General features: G+C 44.0%; 1 protein-coding gene and 1 long non-coding RNA gene across 5 annotated transcripts in view; one reads left to right on the top strand and one right to left on the bottom strand.

Moving 5' to 3' along the window:
* The window catches only part of LOC138491656 (uncharacterized), a 253,298-nt gene extending 244,331 nt beyond the window's left edge, over positions 1-8,967 (bottom strand). The window contains exon 1 of one of the 2 annotated variants that reach the window (XR_011276057.1): positions 8,784-8,967. This is a non-coding gene — a long non-coding RNA (uncharacterized lncRNA). The remainder of the gene's footprint in view (positions 1-8,783) is intronic. The other variant, XR_011276056.1, reaches the window with a different exon arrangement.
* ZBTB38 (zinc finger and BTB domain containing 38) overlaps positions 1-16,046 on the top strand; it is a 360,986-nt gene that overhangs the window by 228,716 nt on the left and 116,224 nt on the right. Inside the window, exon 1 of one of the 3 annotated variants that reach the window (XM_069618288.1) lies at positions 8,947-9,054. The exons of 1 other annotated variant lie outside the window; for it this stretch is intronic. In XM_069618288.1, the coding sequence (XP_069474389.1) occupies positions 8,962-9,054 (93 nt within the window). In that variant the 5' untranslated portion in view covers positions 8,947-8,961. Of the gene's footprint in view, positions 1-8,946; positions 9,055-9,526; positions 9,602-16,046 lie in introns of those variants that run through there. One more of the 3 variants, XM_069618290.1, reaches the window with a different exon arrangement.

Genomic DNA, 16,046 nt, shown 5'->3' with positions numbered 1-16,046 from the left:
GTGGTGACTACAGATGCATGCCTGACTGGGTGGGGAGCTCACCATCTCCACCACACAGCTCAGGGTCTCTGGTCTCACTCAGTAGCCAAGAACCACATCAACCTGCTAGAGCTTCTGGCAGTATTCCGAGCGCCTCGGGCGTTTGAGCCCCATCTGCTAAACTTGTCGGTGCAGATCCGGACGGACAGCACGACAGCCATGTTCTATCTGAACAAACAAGGAGGGACTCGTTCGCCAAATCTGTCCAAGCTTGCCCAGAAAATCTGGATATGGGCACTCAGACGGAACATCTTCCTGTCATCACAACATGTTCCAGGGGAGCTCAATTCCCTAGCGGATGCCCTAAGCAGAGACTCCCTCCCAAAAGAACACGAATGGGTCCTTCACAGAGATATCGTAGAAGATCTCTTCTCTCAGTGGGGTTTCCCCACTATAGACCTATTCGCCACAAGCGAAAACAAACAATGCCCAGGATTTGCATCCAGGTTCCCCCAGCCAGACTCCCAAGGGAACGCCCTGTGGATGAACTGGTCAGGGATGTTTGCGTACGCTTTTCCACCAACTCCTCTCATCAGGAAGGTGGTGTACAAGATGAACAAGGAATCAATGACGCTCATCCTAGTTGCTCCCATGTGGGCGAGACAACCATGGTTTCCACACCTACGCAGGATGGCGGTGTGCGAGCCCATCAAACTCCCAGCCTGGTACAACCTACTGTCCCAGCAACAAGGTCAAACAGTGCACCAGGAGCCCAACTCAATGAACCTGGCAGCATGGCTCCTGAGGTCATAGAGTTTGGGCATCTCAATTTACCACAGAGGTGTATGGACATCCTAAAAGAATCCAGGAAACCAAACACAAGGCACTGTTACTTTGACAAGTGGAAGAGATTCGTTATTTGGTGCCAGAATAAACAAATCAACCCAGTTGATTGCACTCCTTCCAACGTTGTAACATACATGCTCCACCTGCTGGACGCAGGTTTGATTTTTAACTCTCTGAAGGTACACCTGGCAGCCCTCTCGGCTTACACCACATCCCATAACAAAGTATCGTGGTGGAAAGTACCAGTAGTTAAAGCCTTCATGGAAGGAGTAAAGAGACTTCACCCTCCTATTTCGAACCCACCGCCAGGATGGGACCTCAATGTGGTGCTAGCTAAGTTCATGGGCCCCCCTTTCGAACCCATGCATAAAAGTAGTCTCAAACACCTGACTTATAAAACGGCCTTCTTAGTAGCCATTACCTCTATAAGAAGGGTCAGTGAAATTCAGGCTCTGTCAGTGCAGGATCCTTTCTTTACTATCCACAAAGACAAACTGGTTTTACGCACACACCCTAGGTTCTCACCTAAATTTATATCTAAGTTCCATATAAACGCTTTCTTCCAGAACCCGCAAAGCTCAGCTGAGGTGAAACTACACACCCTTGATGTGCGTAGGGCGGTCCTCTACTATGTAAATAAAACCAGACCGCTAAGGAAAACAGATCAACTGTTTGTCTCCGTAGCTACAGGCAGAGAGGGGGATCGCGTCTCTAAAGGCGCGATCTCGAAGTGGATTATCAACTGTATACAGCTGTGTTACTCTCTTTCTGAAAAAACTCTGCCTTTTACGCCAAGGGCCCATTCTACTAGAGGCATTGGGGCCACTCTGGCTTTCATTGCAAATGTTCCCCTTGACACCATTTGCAAAGCAGCTACTTGGAGCTCTATTCACACTTTTACTCAGCATTACTGCATTGACACTCATTCCAAGACAGATACACAAGTGGGACAAGCGGTTCTAAGACACCTGTTTGCTCATGACCCTTCTCACATCCCACCTCCTTCTTCTGGTACTGCTCGCTAATCTATGCACAGCATGTGATCTAAGCAGATTCCACAAGCCTCAGAAGGGATACATTACTCACCGTAATCGTATTTCTGATGCTTGTATCTGCTTAGATTCACATGCGACCCACCCTTCCTCCCCTCCGAGAGAAGGCGCATGATTGCTTGTAGTCTTACCTTTCTGTCTATCTGCTTGGATTATCTGTACTCACGCTACTCCTCATGCTTCCTCATGTCAGAAAAAATACAATCTGAGGATCCTAGACGCGTGAGGGATCTTGGGTACAGTGGACGTCACACTAGGGATAGTATTACTGGCACGCCTGTGTCGACGCCCATTTTCGAGTTTCGAAAAAACAAACTGTAATACTCCGCAGCTTCCACTAGATGTCGGCCTATGCACAGCATGTGAATCTAAGCAGATACAAGCATCAGAAATACGATTACGGTGAGTAATGTATCCCATATATATATATATTTTGCTGGACTGATTCTTAAACAGTCAATGAGGAGCACTTCCCAAATCCTCCGGAAACCATTAGTGCAATAATGTCTTTATTTAAATAATGATGTCCAGCATCACAGCAAGCAGTAAAAGCCAAACAGAATGTGGCTCTCCCATAGTGAGATGGCCCGAACTCAGCAGCGTTTATGCATTTCGCGGTATTCTTACCGCTTGATCACAACAAATGGCCCTCACACAGGTGCAAGTTAAAATACCCCATGTGACATGTAATTGAAGATAGAAAGAGGACTATTCTTTGTATTAGCTAACATTGTTATCGGGCATCTTAAATTGGGTTTCCTTCGTTTCTAAAACCTTTCTTGTCATCATGTAGTCATTATTGTAAACCTGATGCACATATTCCACATCCACACTGGATCATTCCTTTAACATACAATATAACTAGTTTAGCATTCAATATTTTATAACACTAAAAAATATGCTTGTCGTATTGGAGTTTTGGAGACCGGACATCAACATTAGTGTTAGTGCAAGTGTAAGTTTATCCGTACATAAGCTTGTTAGTAAAATCCATTTACCCTTATATTTTGGCAAATTCCATTATTAAACAATATATATGAAATAGTATAAAGTGCATAATGCTAGTATAAAAAAGATGGATGGAATAATAAATAATACTTGTAAGTCGTATTATAACATTTTTTTAAACATTTGCAAAGTGCTGTCAAATAAAGTGCATAGTGAAAACATCAATCAGTAGAATGCATAATGCCCAACTCCTCTGGATAGTACAGTCTCAAATGCCAAAATGTCATGAACATAAGGTGCACAATGCATCAAATGTTAAAAGCCAAATCTAAAATAATCAGCCACTAACAGGACAAACAGCCCAAATCTACATATTAAGACAGGACCAAAATTGGAATCAAAGAGATCTGAATAAAGTGACTAGTGCATAGCAAACGCATACCATTTCGATTTCTGATCCGTACTGCTTATGGATCTGACATATTAGCAATTTAACAATCCAATCCCATTTTCCAATTCTCAAAGCATATGTTCGGAGACTTATAATGGAGTCATATAAGCAGTGGCAAGTAAAGATTAAAATCGGTCATATCAATTCGCCTCCCTCCATCAATAAATCTTATCACATATTTCACCAATTAAAAACAGCTCTAATATGCTTTCTCCTACAATATAAGGAATAAGAAAAGAAAATCTGGAAATAGCACCAAAGCAATACTAATGTAATCCACACACCCACAAGAAATGAAACATGAAAAGCAAGCCTACCCAAGCATCTTTGTAAAAAAACATATTTTCTGCTTCATAGAAATACCAAAAAGTAGAAGGATGATGTAAATTGCACAGCAAAAATTGAAAAATGAAAATAAGAAAAAGAATTGACTATTTAGATCATTGTCCTAAAAAGGTATACAGTTCCTCATCAATCTTGTGGCTATTCAGGTATTTACTTTTGAAATCTAAAATGCAACAGGTCTCTTTTTGGCGAAGTTTCTTCTCTGTATCGCCTCCCCTTGGTTCATTATCAATTTTATGAATACCAAAGAAGGAAAAACTGCCCATGTTGCTTTGATGATAACTAAAATGTTTAGCCATGGGATAATTTGAATCTTTGTGTTGGATGGCTCTCACATGCTCTTGAATTTGTGTCTTCAATTTACACTTGGTGCTGCCTAAATACCATTTCTGGCATGCACACGACAGTACATATACTACGTATTATGTTTCGCATGTGATTTTATCCAGAATAGTGATAGTATTACCCAAATTCGGGTGTTCGAAAGTTGCACAATTCTTGGCAAACTTGCAGATGTTACATTTTGTGCACTTGCGAAAACCCGGCTTCTGTGTTGTAAGCCACATACCTTTTTCCTGATGTTTCATCCTGTACCATAAAAAGTTGTACCAAATACATATACAAAACAAAGGGGGGTCTGAGAATCTGTCTACCAGCACAAACATAGCCCAATGACCTGTTCTTGGGTGAATCACCCCTGGGCGAGACTCTACCAAGTCTTTAGCTCACTGTCCCTTTCACAGATAAGACATTTCCCTGCATATCAGTCTTTGTCCTACCCAGGGGCAGTACAGCACCGAAATGCTAGGCAATTCTCCTCTGAACAAAAGTACCAACAGCAACCCCATAGAGGTGTTTCAGCCTTGTTGGTCATCATCAGTGAGGTGAAGCTGTGCCTCTCTAAGAACAGTGAGCAAGGGGTCCACGTCTGGATCGCCCTGGTAATTTAGGGTGAGACCCTAAGTTAATTTATGCAAAACAAAGGGGGGTCTGGGAATCTCTCAGACCCCCCTTTGTTTTGCAAATACATATACACACACATTCCGACGGGCCCAGTCCCAAGTAATACTGAAACTTGACATTAGACCTGCCTAGCTACAAAGAAAAGTGTGAAATTGACGGGGGCATCCCAGACAACTGCACAAAGACCAGGCACATAGTACAGCAGCTATTATGAGTGGATACTCAGAGGAAGACTCAGAAGGACCACACATGAGTGGCATGAGCATGAGCCAGGCAGTGCAAAGGGCACTGGGTGCCAATAGGGTCCCCAGGAGAGAGGAAGGGGGCATTATGGGGGACCTGGTGACTCTCTCTGTGAATGGCGGAACTGAGCCTCAGAGTACTAAATTCATTCTTGATATACAAACACTTCAAGGTGGAAGGGATTAATTTACTGAGGGACATTTTACAGAAAGGAGACTGGCTAGTGAGGATAAATCTCAGGGATGCTTCCCTGACGATACCGATCCATCAGAGTCAGAAGATGTCATTACAGTCTGGAAGGGACAGAAATGGGAATTTACAAGCTTACCCTTTGGTCTAGCGTGAGCCCCTTGGTGCTTCACCAAGCTGATGAAGCCGGTGGTGGGGCACCTCAGGGAACAGGGAATCAGATTCAATATATACCTGGATGATATATACATAATGTGCTGGGACAAGGAAATGATAGTGGAACAGACCAGGATAACGACAGGGTTATTGCAGCGGCTAGGATTTCTGATCAACTGGGAGAAATCGGAACTAGATCCAGCCCAGTCAATGGAATTCTTGAGTTTAATTCTGGAAACAGTGCAGGGCACTCTCAGCTTACCCCTAGAGAAGGTGGACTTATCAAAAGAGAGATAAAGAACATGATGACAAAGGAAAAGATTTCCCTGAGAGAAATAGCCAGACTGGTAGGCCGACTATCATCTTCGATTCAAGCCATCTTTCCAGGCCCTCTGTATTACAGGGCGTTGCAATGGTTGAAGAGCATCTCAGGAAGGATTTATCCTACAAACAGAGGGAACCTATTTCACAGGAAGCAAGACTGGAGCTAGAATGGTGGTATCACCACATGGAGGCATGGAATGGCAGGGTGATATTTGGTTCCTGCCCGAACCTGGTAATATAGTCTGACGCCAGCCGCTGGGGCTAAGGAGCCAGGTGCAGCAAGCAGTTGACTGGTGGAGATGGTCAAGCGAGGAACTAGCCCTCCATATCAACTGTACTAGCCCTCCATATCAACTGTATAGCACTGTTAGCAGGATCCTTTGCAGTCCGTTGAGGGACTCTGGAAGGAACTAGATGCGCCATCCTGCTCAAGATGGACAACGTCTCGGCAGTCCGGTACATAAACCTACTGGGAGGGACGAGATCCAGAATCCTGGCGTAGATAGCCAAGGATTTTTGGCACTTCTGTCTCCAGAGAGGAGTAAGCGTTAACGGCAGAGCATCTGCCGGGGGAACAGACCAGATTGCAGACTGGAACTCCAGACACTTGAGAGACTCCAGCGATTGGCAGCTGGAGGAATCAGTCTTCCAGGAGATCATGCGTCAGATAGGACACGGACCTGTACACTTTGAGACTGAACAAAAAGATCTCCAGGTATTTCAGCTGGAGACCAGACCCGGAAGCGGTAGCAACAGATGCCTTTCTCCAGGTTTGGGGACCAGCAACGGAATATGCATTCCTGCTGTTTACCATGATAGCACGAACTGTGGCACAGGTCAGGAGACAGAGAGCGAAAATGATTTTAGTGACACCCGACTGGAGGGGTCAAGCTTGGTTCCCAGACCTACTGGAAATGTCTTACGGCATTTCAATTCTACTGCCACACAGACAATACATTTTGCTGGGCCCGGCAGGAGAACGCCACCCACTGGTTGAAACAGGGAACCTGAACCTGATAGAATGGGCAATTTCAGTGGATCCTGGGGCAAGCCAGGTCTTTCAGGGACAGCTCAAGAATTCTTCAGAGAATCATGGGCTCTGGGGACCGGGAAGGCCTATATAGTGGCATGGCGCAAATGGAGTAATTGGTGAATGGAGAGGGACGTGCATCCCGTAGGAACAAATGTAATTCACGTGGTGAATTGTTTGGCCTGTCAAGGGGCAGAAGCCAAGGCATATAGAACAATTAACACTTACAGATCAGCGATATCGGCAAGTCATGAATATGTGGAAGGGAAACAGGTGGGGGAACACACACTGATTTGCAGACTACTGAAGGTAGTTAGATGTACGAGACCATCTACTCCAAAATATTCCTGGCTCTGGGATGTGAACATGGTGTTGAGAATGTTCAAAGCCTGGCCAGATAACGAAAATCTATCCAGGAAAGCACTCTGGGCGAAACTGACTACGTTATTGTGTCTAATTTCTTGTAAGAGAGTGTTGGAAGTGGACAGAAAGTCCTTTTCACCCACAGGGGTAATATTTTATATAGAAAAGAGGTCGAAGACGGTATTAGGACTGTAGAGTATGTGGCTTTCCCAGAAAGACCCAAAGTGTGCCCGGTTAGCTGTTTTAAGGCTTACGAGGTCATGGCAGAACAAGTCAGACCCACAGGAGAGTCCCAACTGCTGATAGCGATGAAGAAGCAGTTCACGGCTGTGGCATCGGCCACGTTAGCAAGATGGGTGAAATAGTGCATGGGTCATAGATGTGGGTCAATTTGGAGCTTGCTCGACTAGAGGAGCCATAGCATCTATGGCCTTCAAGCTAGGAGGGCGCCTAGAGGATATTTTGAAGGCGGCATAATGGTCAAATGAAACTACTTTTAAGAATTTTTATTTTAGACCAGTAGATCAGATAGCGGTGTTGGTGGTAAGTAAGCTTTAAACAAGCATAATCAGAGCCTCGGAGTCTTGACATAGATTACAGATTTTCAACACATTTGTTTTAGAAAGTCATGATTCTATTAAAGACTCGGACGCGAAAGATTACTCCACCCATTCAATCGCTACAAAATGGTATGAATGATAGTAGATGGTTATCGATGTATTGTTGTTGATACTCGACATGTCACGTATTATTATTATGTGCGATTGCCCACCCGTCCAGTAAGAGTCGTTTCATTAATGTTATATATGTTTTGACAGGGGAAGAGAATAAACCAGTGGCTTCGTGAGGAGTGATCAATGTATTAGAAAGAGAGAAAATGTCTACCGTTTGGGGGCGCAAGTTATCAGTTGTCGATCAGCTGCAGAAAGAGGAGGAATTAAGGGAGTTGAGAGTGTTTATGATGGACTATGGAACGTGATTGGACTGAAAGGATCACGTGGGGAAACAAACCTATGAAGCACAAACTACAGATTCACTCAAGTTATCTTGGGAAATGTAGTTCATTGTTAGTTTGTTGTTCATTCATTTTTATGTGTTGGCTGCTCAAGAAGTAAAGAGTAGATCGGCATACATGCCAACATTTCAACCCACCTGTGCGGGAGATTACTCCGAAAAATCGGGAAACTGAGATTTTCCCATAGGAATGTATTGGCAAAGATTCATTTTAGGCGGGAGAACGTGAAAAATAGCAATATTTTTCACGCAAAAATCGGGAGGGTTGGCATGTATGGATCGGTGCATAATCAGAGCCTCTGAGTCTTTAATAGAATCATGACTTTCTATAACAAATGTGTTGAATATCTGTATTATTCACCAGTATTCCTCATTAATGTGGTCATACTCTTGCTCATCACCATAGCTCTCAACTAACACGCTTTTGGCGGGTGTCACCCGCCTTGTAAAGGGCTGACTCACCCGCCAAGCCTCCTGCACACCCATTCATTTCAATGGGCGTCTCACCCGCCAAAAACAAAATCGGGTGATTTCACCCGCCTTTTCAATAGAAATGGTTGAGAGCTTTGCATCACTGTACATGTGACCGGCCTCTCACACTCTAAGTGAGGGATGGTCGGGTCCATGATCCCCAGAGACAAATGATTAACTGCCACTGGGGTTGATAAATGAAGGTGGGTTGATTTGTGAAGGTAGCTAGTATACCTTATAGTGAGAGGGTTAGAACATTCAATTGGTTAAAATGTACTGGACAATGTAGGCTACACCTCAAAAATAAGTACTGAGACGAGGAACAGTAGAACGAATGAGGATTCGCTCATTAACGTACAGCGAATTCGTTAGACAACTTGTTTGCCCCAGTTACCAAAGCGACAAATACCTTACATAGCAGAAAAGCGTTACGGCAGTAAACTCATGATGAGCACTCCCATTCCGGGTTAAATGTTGCCAATCCATGAGCGTTTGCAGAAAGAGGGCGGGGCGAGTCTGATGACGCGTTTAGTATTTTGAGTAAACAGCAAGTTTTCGCCTGATGTTCATTTCACTTAAACATCTTCATGAACATTCTGCCCGTAGAAAGACCGTACTTACAGCCACGGTTAGATGCACGGGAACAACAGTACAGTCAATTAGCTCGATGCAAAACGAAGGTACGCATTAAATAAGGAACGGGTTTGGTTAAGACAGAAAAAACAGACAAGCTTCATATCGAGTCTGCAGAAAAAATTCGAATATGTTGGGTCCATGTTGGAATGACTATGTTCATAGACATTAATGCAGTAGTAGCTCAAGTCGAACCAATTATTCTTGCGTTCCTTTATTATCGTGTTACTTTTTTTTAAAAGAATACATTTTAAGTTTACTATTGCTTGTTTCGTTTTATTTGTAAATGAAAAACTGCGTACATTTATAAAGTCATAAATAAGTACACATACATTTTTTATTTGAATTACGGTATACATTTTTTTTTAAAAAGGTCAGAAACAGCAATTTTGAATTAATTGTTGCCTTCGTTTAGGTATTTTTTAAAATAAAATGTAAACGTTTCAACATGGTCACTGCATTCCCATGTTGAGTCCTAGACTTTAAAATGCCTGCATAAAGTGAGTCCGTTTTCTATCTCCATCACCCAATCCGTGACTAGCGTCTTCTTTTAGCTCACAGGCCTGGGAGCTGCTGAGGAGGGTCTCAGAACAGGTACAGAATGAACGCAGGGCAAACTCCCATCACGCACAGTGTAGCTTTAGTGCAGACATTGGAGGGCAATTCGCGCGCATCCAGCTAGGATAGCTGACAAACACTTTAAGCTTTTAGAGTCTTTGGACATTGACATATTTGTCCAACTTGTGGTTTCTGATGATAGGCGTTGGTCTGCAGTAATTCTTTAGAGAGTTATATCAGGGAACTTACATTCGTTATGTCAAGCGCTAGAACTTTGCTAGATAGCCCAAAAAGACAAATATTTGGACAAAAAAAAATATATTTCATCCTAAATGCTCTTTATCGTTTTCTGTACTCTTGATTTGTTATTTTCAAAATCGTTAACCTTATTGTGGCTGCGTACTGCAACACTAATTTCGTTTCTTAAATGCAAATAAGAAATTCAAGAAATGATATGGGTAAACATTGTGTAAAAACCCATTCTGCATATTGTTAGATTAAAATCTTCAAATAGATTGTTATCCCTTCATAAGTAATGCAAGTGTCCTTGAAAAAGCCCCCTTCTCCCACTACTGGTGGCCTTATTGCGCCTGGCTCTGTAAGGAAAAAAAGCACTGGCGAGGAAGCGGTGGGAGAGACAGATGTGAAACATGTGATGAGGATATGATTTGATGATATGATAGTTTATTTAAATGGCGCCTATACACAATGTGTTTCAAAGCGCTTCAAGGCAAAGGAGGGAACAAAGGAAAATGCAATGACATTCTTGCCGGCCACGAACAGTAAGGATGTGAAATTAACTATCGTACTCGGCCTGACAACATGGGTGCATGAGGATGGGTGCACTTTGGAAGTACTGATGGACTTCAGCGCTTTCGTTCTCGTTATCCGCTGATGTGGGAGGGTCCAATATCACTAAAGAGGAAAGCTCTGGCGTGGCTCGGTTAGTGGTGATGTGCTAACGGCTAGACCTGTGGTGATTGTCTGTGAGTTTGTGTGTAGTGTTGGTGGAAATGGCTAGTAGGCCTTAGAAGGCAAAACAACCTGCACTCGCACCGCTGTCCCTTTGCAGACAGGTCCCATGTCTCTAGCTCACAATGCCAACTGTCAAACCCACTGTTTGTCTCTAATAGATACATTGTATCCCATGTGGAACATAACAAGCATCTGCAAGTTGGCAGGGACAATCTGGAAAAGTCAGTAATTACCATGAGCTAACTAAAAGAGTTATAGGAAGCAAGCACTTTAGATTCAAAGCAAGGGGTGCTTGAAATATGAGGACTTAATCCCCCCATGTCACCGTCCTTAGTATGTTTGTTTGCAGGTTGAGAGATGGGACTTTACTCATGGAGCGGATGGGCTGATGGGGCAGGGTCGTGGGAGAGGGCAGAATATATAAATTACAGGCTAGTAAACTTTACTTGCCCACCCACAAAGTCAGATTTCATGAATGCTGAGTTCTGTTTACATGCTACCCAACCTTTCCGGCAAATACATGGGTGTTTGAGACATTTACTGCAAACAAACCTTGTTTGTACTGAATGGAAAATAAAAGTTTCTATGGTTGGCTGGTCTCTGGGTGGTAGCATTGCAGCACATATAAATTGGGCTTATGGTGACCTGCACCATTTCACAAAAAGCACTGGTAAAATTGTTGTCATCAGTCCCCATGGGCAGAGTGCATTTCTCTTTAGTGAAGTAGATATATTAAGTAACTCGGCCTGCAGGTCTAGTGGGATTGTTAAGAATTTGCAGGCCTGATAAATAAACCCATATGCATAAGTCCATGGTCTTTGTGTTGTTCTTGCTGCATGTACCTTTCCTGTTGCTCTGGTGCCATTGCCAACTGGGCTGGTTATTGCTGTTGGTATGTGTGCCATAAGAAAGCTGCAGTCTGATGTGATGGCACAGACTGCCGGAGCTGCATTGTTGATATATAATTTCCTCAAGACTGGATACTGATGTTAGAGTAAGTATTACAGTAAGGCAGAAAGGGGGAATGTACAGGAACTGTAAAATAATAAAGCAAATCAAACAAACGTCCATCCCCGATCACAGAAATATTCAAGGCTTTCAGTCACAAAAGATTTGTATGGATTTTATACTATCACAATGCACACGGGTGCATACTTTCTTGTATATGTGATTATTTCTTTTATAAAACTTGTAATTTAGAAAATGTGTTTATGCAATGTTATTACAGTAAGGAGAATTGACGTTTAAATGTCTTAATTTACTATATTCACACTATTAAACATGTTTCTACTTATACGCTTTTTTGATTTATTTTTTACTACTATGAACTTATATTATGTTTTGAAATGGCTGGCATGGATTTAGCTGAATCAGGTACTTTCCCTGCCATTTTATTTATTGGACATTTGTATGGCACTTATACACAAGTGTTTCTAGGCGCCACAAGACAAAATGGTGGGTTAACAAGGGGGAAAAAAACAGCAGTAACGGCCGTACTTAGGCCCTGTGACATTCTTACTGTGAAAGTGTAAAGATAAAGAAGTGCAGGAGAGGGTGGAAATAGGGGAAAGGGACCTGGTTGGGGGACGGTGGGAGGTGGTGAAGTGCAGGTGTTGGAGCCGAGGGGAAGTGCCGAGGGAAAGTGGGAGAGCGAAGACAATTGCAGTGGACGGGTTGGACTAGACTCGGCTAGACCGGGAAGGGGGCCCAAAGGCAAGTGCTGGTAAGGATGCTGGGGGAGACTGGTCAAGGAGGACCGGGCCCCGGGGACCAGGCACCAGTCTCAGTGGGAGATTGGCACGGGAGGAGGAGAGGGAAGGAGGAGCAGAAGAGGAAAGTCTTGAGAAGTTTCTGGAACTAAAGACGATTCAGCTCAATTCTGAGGGGGCAGGGAGACCATTCCAGAGGGAGTCTCTTGCAGAGGAAAGGGATCTACCTCCAACTCTGCTTGGAAAAACGTCTGACCTGCAGAGAGTTGGAGCTAGGGGACCGAAGAACTCTAGCGGGGAGGTATTTGGGGAGAGAAAGCTAGATGCAGAGGTGCCAGGCCCGAGACAGCCTTGTGGATGATACAAATGGTCTTGAATTTGATCCTCGTGGTTAGCGGGAGCCAGTGGAGGGATTGTAGTGCTGGAGAGATGCAGTCCCTGAGCTAGAGGCCAAGGATAAGTCTTGGATAAGTCTTGCAGCCCTATTCCTGATTAATTGAAGCGGGCAAAGGGAAGGAAGAGGCTGTTGCAATAGTCCAGCTTGGAGAGAACCAGATCTCTGAAGGCATTGGGCCTCATTACGGGTCCGGTGGTAACCCTGCTGGTGGATTGCCGCCGGGCCCGTAATATTTTACCAGCGCCTTACTTCTGTTACCACCAGGCTCATTACGAGCCTGGCAGCACAGGAAGTCGCAAGCAAATTGTCCCCCCCGCCCCCATAATCATATGGGAGTGGGAACTTGGATGTACTGGCACCGTTGGCAACAGTGCTGGTGCTTCCATGACCAGTCTGCCTACTGTGGCTGCTGCGCCCAGCCAGGTCAGACCTGTCGGGCACAGCAGCCACGGCAGGCAGACTCCTAGTTTGCCGATCTGGAAATAAGTCTGCCGTCGAGCTTACCGACACCCTTGCTTCCAGACCGGCAAACTTAGAATGAGGCCCATTGAACTTCTGGGGAAAGGTGAGGAAAGGGAGAATGCCTCTGAGGAGGTGAAGCTGAAAGTTGGCGATCGGATAGAGCCCTGAGGGTCGCCACAGGTAGAGAGTCAGGTGGAGGATATGAAAGGGCCCAATTGCACTTGGGAGGGACGGTTTGAAAGGAAGGGTCAGCCACGCCAGTGTCCGGTCCACGAGGCCAAGGGTGTCACGGAGGCGATTTAAGAGGATGTCATGATTGACCGTGTCAAAGGCAGAAGAAAGATCGAGAAGGATCAGAACAATGGGAGAGGTTGAATCCAGGTTTGAGAGCAGATCTTTACAGGTGTTCAGCAGAGCTGTTTCTCTGGATGCGCTGAAGCCAGACTGGTGGTTGTGGAGGCAGCCAGCCGATTCGGTGTGGTAGGTTAGTTGTTAAATTACCAACTTCTCCATGAGTTGGCCCAAGAAAGGAGTGATGGCGATAGTTAGCTGGGCATGAAGGGTCTGCAGATGGCTTTTTTAGGAGAGAGTGCTTGGGTTGTGGAAAAGAGCTAGTTGCAAAGGAGTGGTTACAGAGGTCAGCCAAGGAAGGGATGAGGGAGGAGATGTTGTCCTTGATAGGTCTGGAAGAGCAGGGGAGCACCTTGTTGGAAAAGACTTTCATAGAGCAGACTACTCTAGAGACCTTATCCGGTACAATGGGAGAGGAGGAGTGGTGTATGAAATATTGTAATTGCATACTAATACATGAAATTCAAAACATTACATTTTATAAATCAGACCATCCAGCTAAGCTTACAGCGATTAAAAATGGCAGTTTTTTAAAACGGGGCAACAATTGACCTTTTTGTAAAAATTATCTACAAAAACAGCAATTTTTGCTTTAAAAAAAATACACAAGAACCCAGGTTCCCAAAACCTTTTTTGAAGCAAGTAATGAAATGCACAAGAACATCTCGGCACTTACATCACAAAAATGTAGCCCAATCCACAAAGGCCATCAGAATGGGCGCACCCATTCAGATGCCTTTTTCACCTCTGCAGAAATCAGGGGGCATTACTGCACATTTAAAAGCGCAATCCGAATTTACAAACAGGATGCACTTGTCAATGTGCAGAAAACGAACGCAACCCCATGCGCCTTCTTTCAATAGGCAGAGGAGGTGGGGGCGGGTGGCAGGCATGGCAGGGTATTTCTGACCCGATCATGCTACATTTAATTTTATATTTTCTTTTAGTTTGGCATCAAGGTATGAATTGCTGCTGCCTCACTTGCATTTCTTTTCCTTAAACGGGATAGAAATAATTTTTTGGGGATTGCATTTTAAAGTGACGGGTCCCTTAAGGACCCATCACGGTGAAATGCGCTGAAACCTGTTGAACATATTGGCTGGTGAGTGCTTCCAAAGCCCATGTATTGGAGGCGGCTGGCCAGCGCATCATTTGCTCTACAGCTCAGGCCATTGGAAATGTGCATGTCACCTTTGAGTATAAGGTGGCCTGCTCATTTCCAAAAATTGATTAATCTAAAAAATCTGCTGGATTTTTTTAATGCCCCATTTTTTGAGGCTCTCGGCCAAAATATACATTTAAAAAAAATGGTCACAATAGAAGAATGAAAGGAGGGAGAAAGATGGATCAGATGGAGAGTGATCGGCAAAAAAGCAGAGGGAGAGCAGTGGGTTTGAGTGGGAATCAGTGGGCAAGAGAGCAGAGAGGAAGCAGTGTACCAGAAATCAGATTGGGAGCGGCAGACCAGAAAGCAGAGGGAGCGCGGGCTACAGGGGGATCAGTGGGCCAGAAAGCAGAGTGGGTGTGATTGGCCGGAAAGAGGAGTAAGCTGCAGATTGGGATAAAAAATGAGGGAAGAGTACAATAGAATAGGACAAAGCATGCAAGATGTAGACGTTGCAAGAAAGAATGGAGGACTGTAGACTGTGGTAGGAATTGGGGAGTGTAAGGTGACAGTATGATTTGGACTGTGGCAGGGACGGGCGTGCATATTGTGGCATGGCAGTGTGACGGAGCACGTGAGTATGTGCATGACCGAGTGAGAGGTTTAGGAATGTTGTGATAGGAAATTGGCGAGTGTGAGGGGTGTTGGTGAGAGAGGTATGTGACTGGGGGTTTGGAGAGCATAGAAGGGGAATATTATAACTGATAATGATCAACATAGGTAATATTTAATAGGCATGCACATTGAACCAAAAAGTAGCTTAAAACAAACTGTTCTGTGAAGCCATGGACATCTGAGACTCTTCCTATTAAATTGATACAAAAGGTAGAAATAATGACAAATGTCCCTATAAATAAAAATGGTTGCAAAATGTGCCTTTTTTATGCTGTAAATGTATCCTTTCATGCCGCAGTGTCCTAGACGGTCTGTATAAGTTAAGTACTTAAAATTAATGCTCCACATGTAGTCCTATGATATTTGTGTATCAGCGTTTTCTGCCATGTCATGTTATTTATTAAGTGTAATGATATAATATGTATCAGGAGATGTGAACAAAAATATTCTAACATATAATTAGTAATGGTATATATGATGTAAGGTCATGTATGATGTAATTAAAGATGTCATCTGTGATCATATGCTATGCCACAGGAGACATGTAGTTAAGGTGGACTTGCGTGAAATGAGAGTGCTGAGTTTCAGATGTTTTGTTGCGTTAAATCTGATAACCATAACTCTCTCATAACTAATGTTTTTTTCACTGAATTTCAAGGGTTTTCGTATACTATAATTTCTCCAGGGCCCAATAGCCCTGGCCTTCGGCCGTGTCCACTGTACATGTGGCACCAATAGATTTCTTTGGGGCTCACTAGCTGTGGATTTTGGCCATGGTGTTTTCTCTGCTAGCCTAACGTTTTGGCA

The sequence above is a fragment of the Ambystoma mexicanum genome, chromosome 10 (genome assembly GCF_040938575.1).
Source record: "Ambystoma mexicanum isolate Mex_15411 chromosome 10, UKY_AmexF1_1, whole genome shotgun sequence".
NCBI lineage: Eukaryota > Metazoa > Chordata > Amphibia > Caudata > Ambystomatidae > Ambystoma > Ambystoma mexicanum.
Note: the sequence above shows the minus strand (reverse complement) of the source record. Positions and strands in the feature narration are given on the sequence as shown.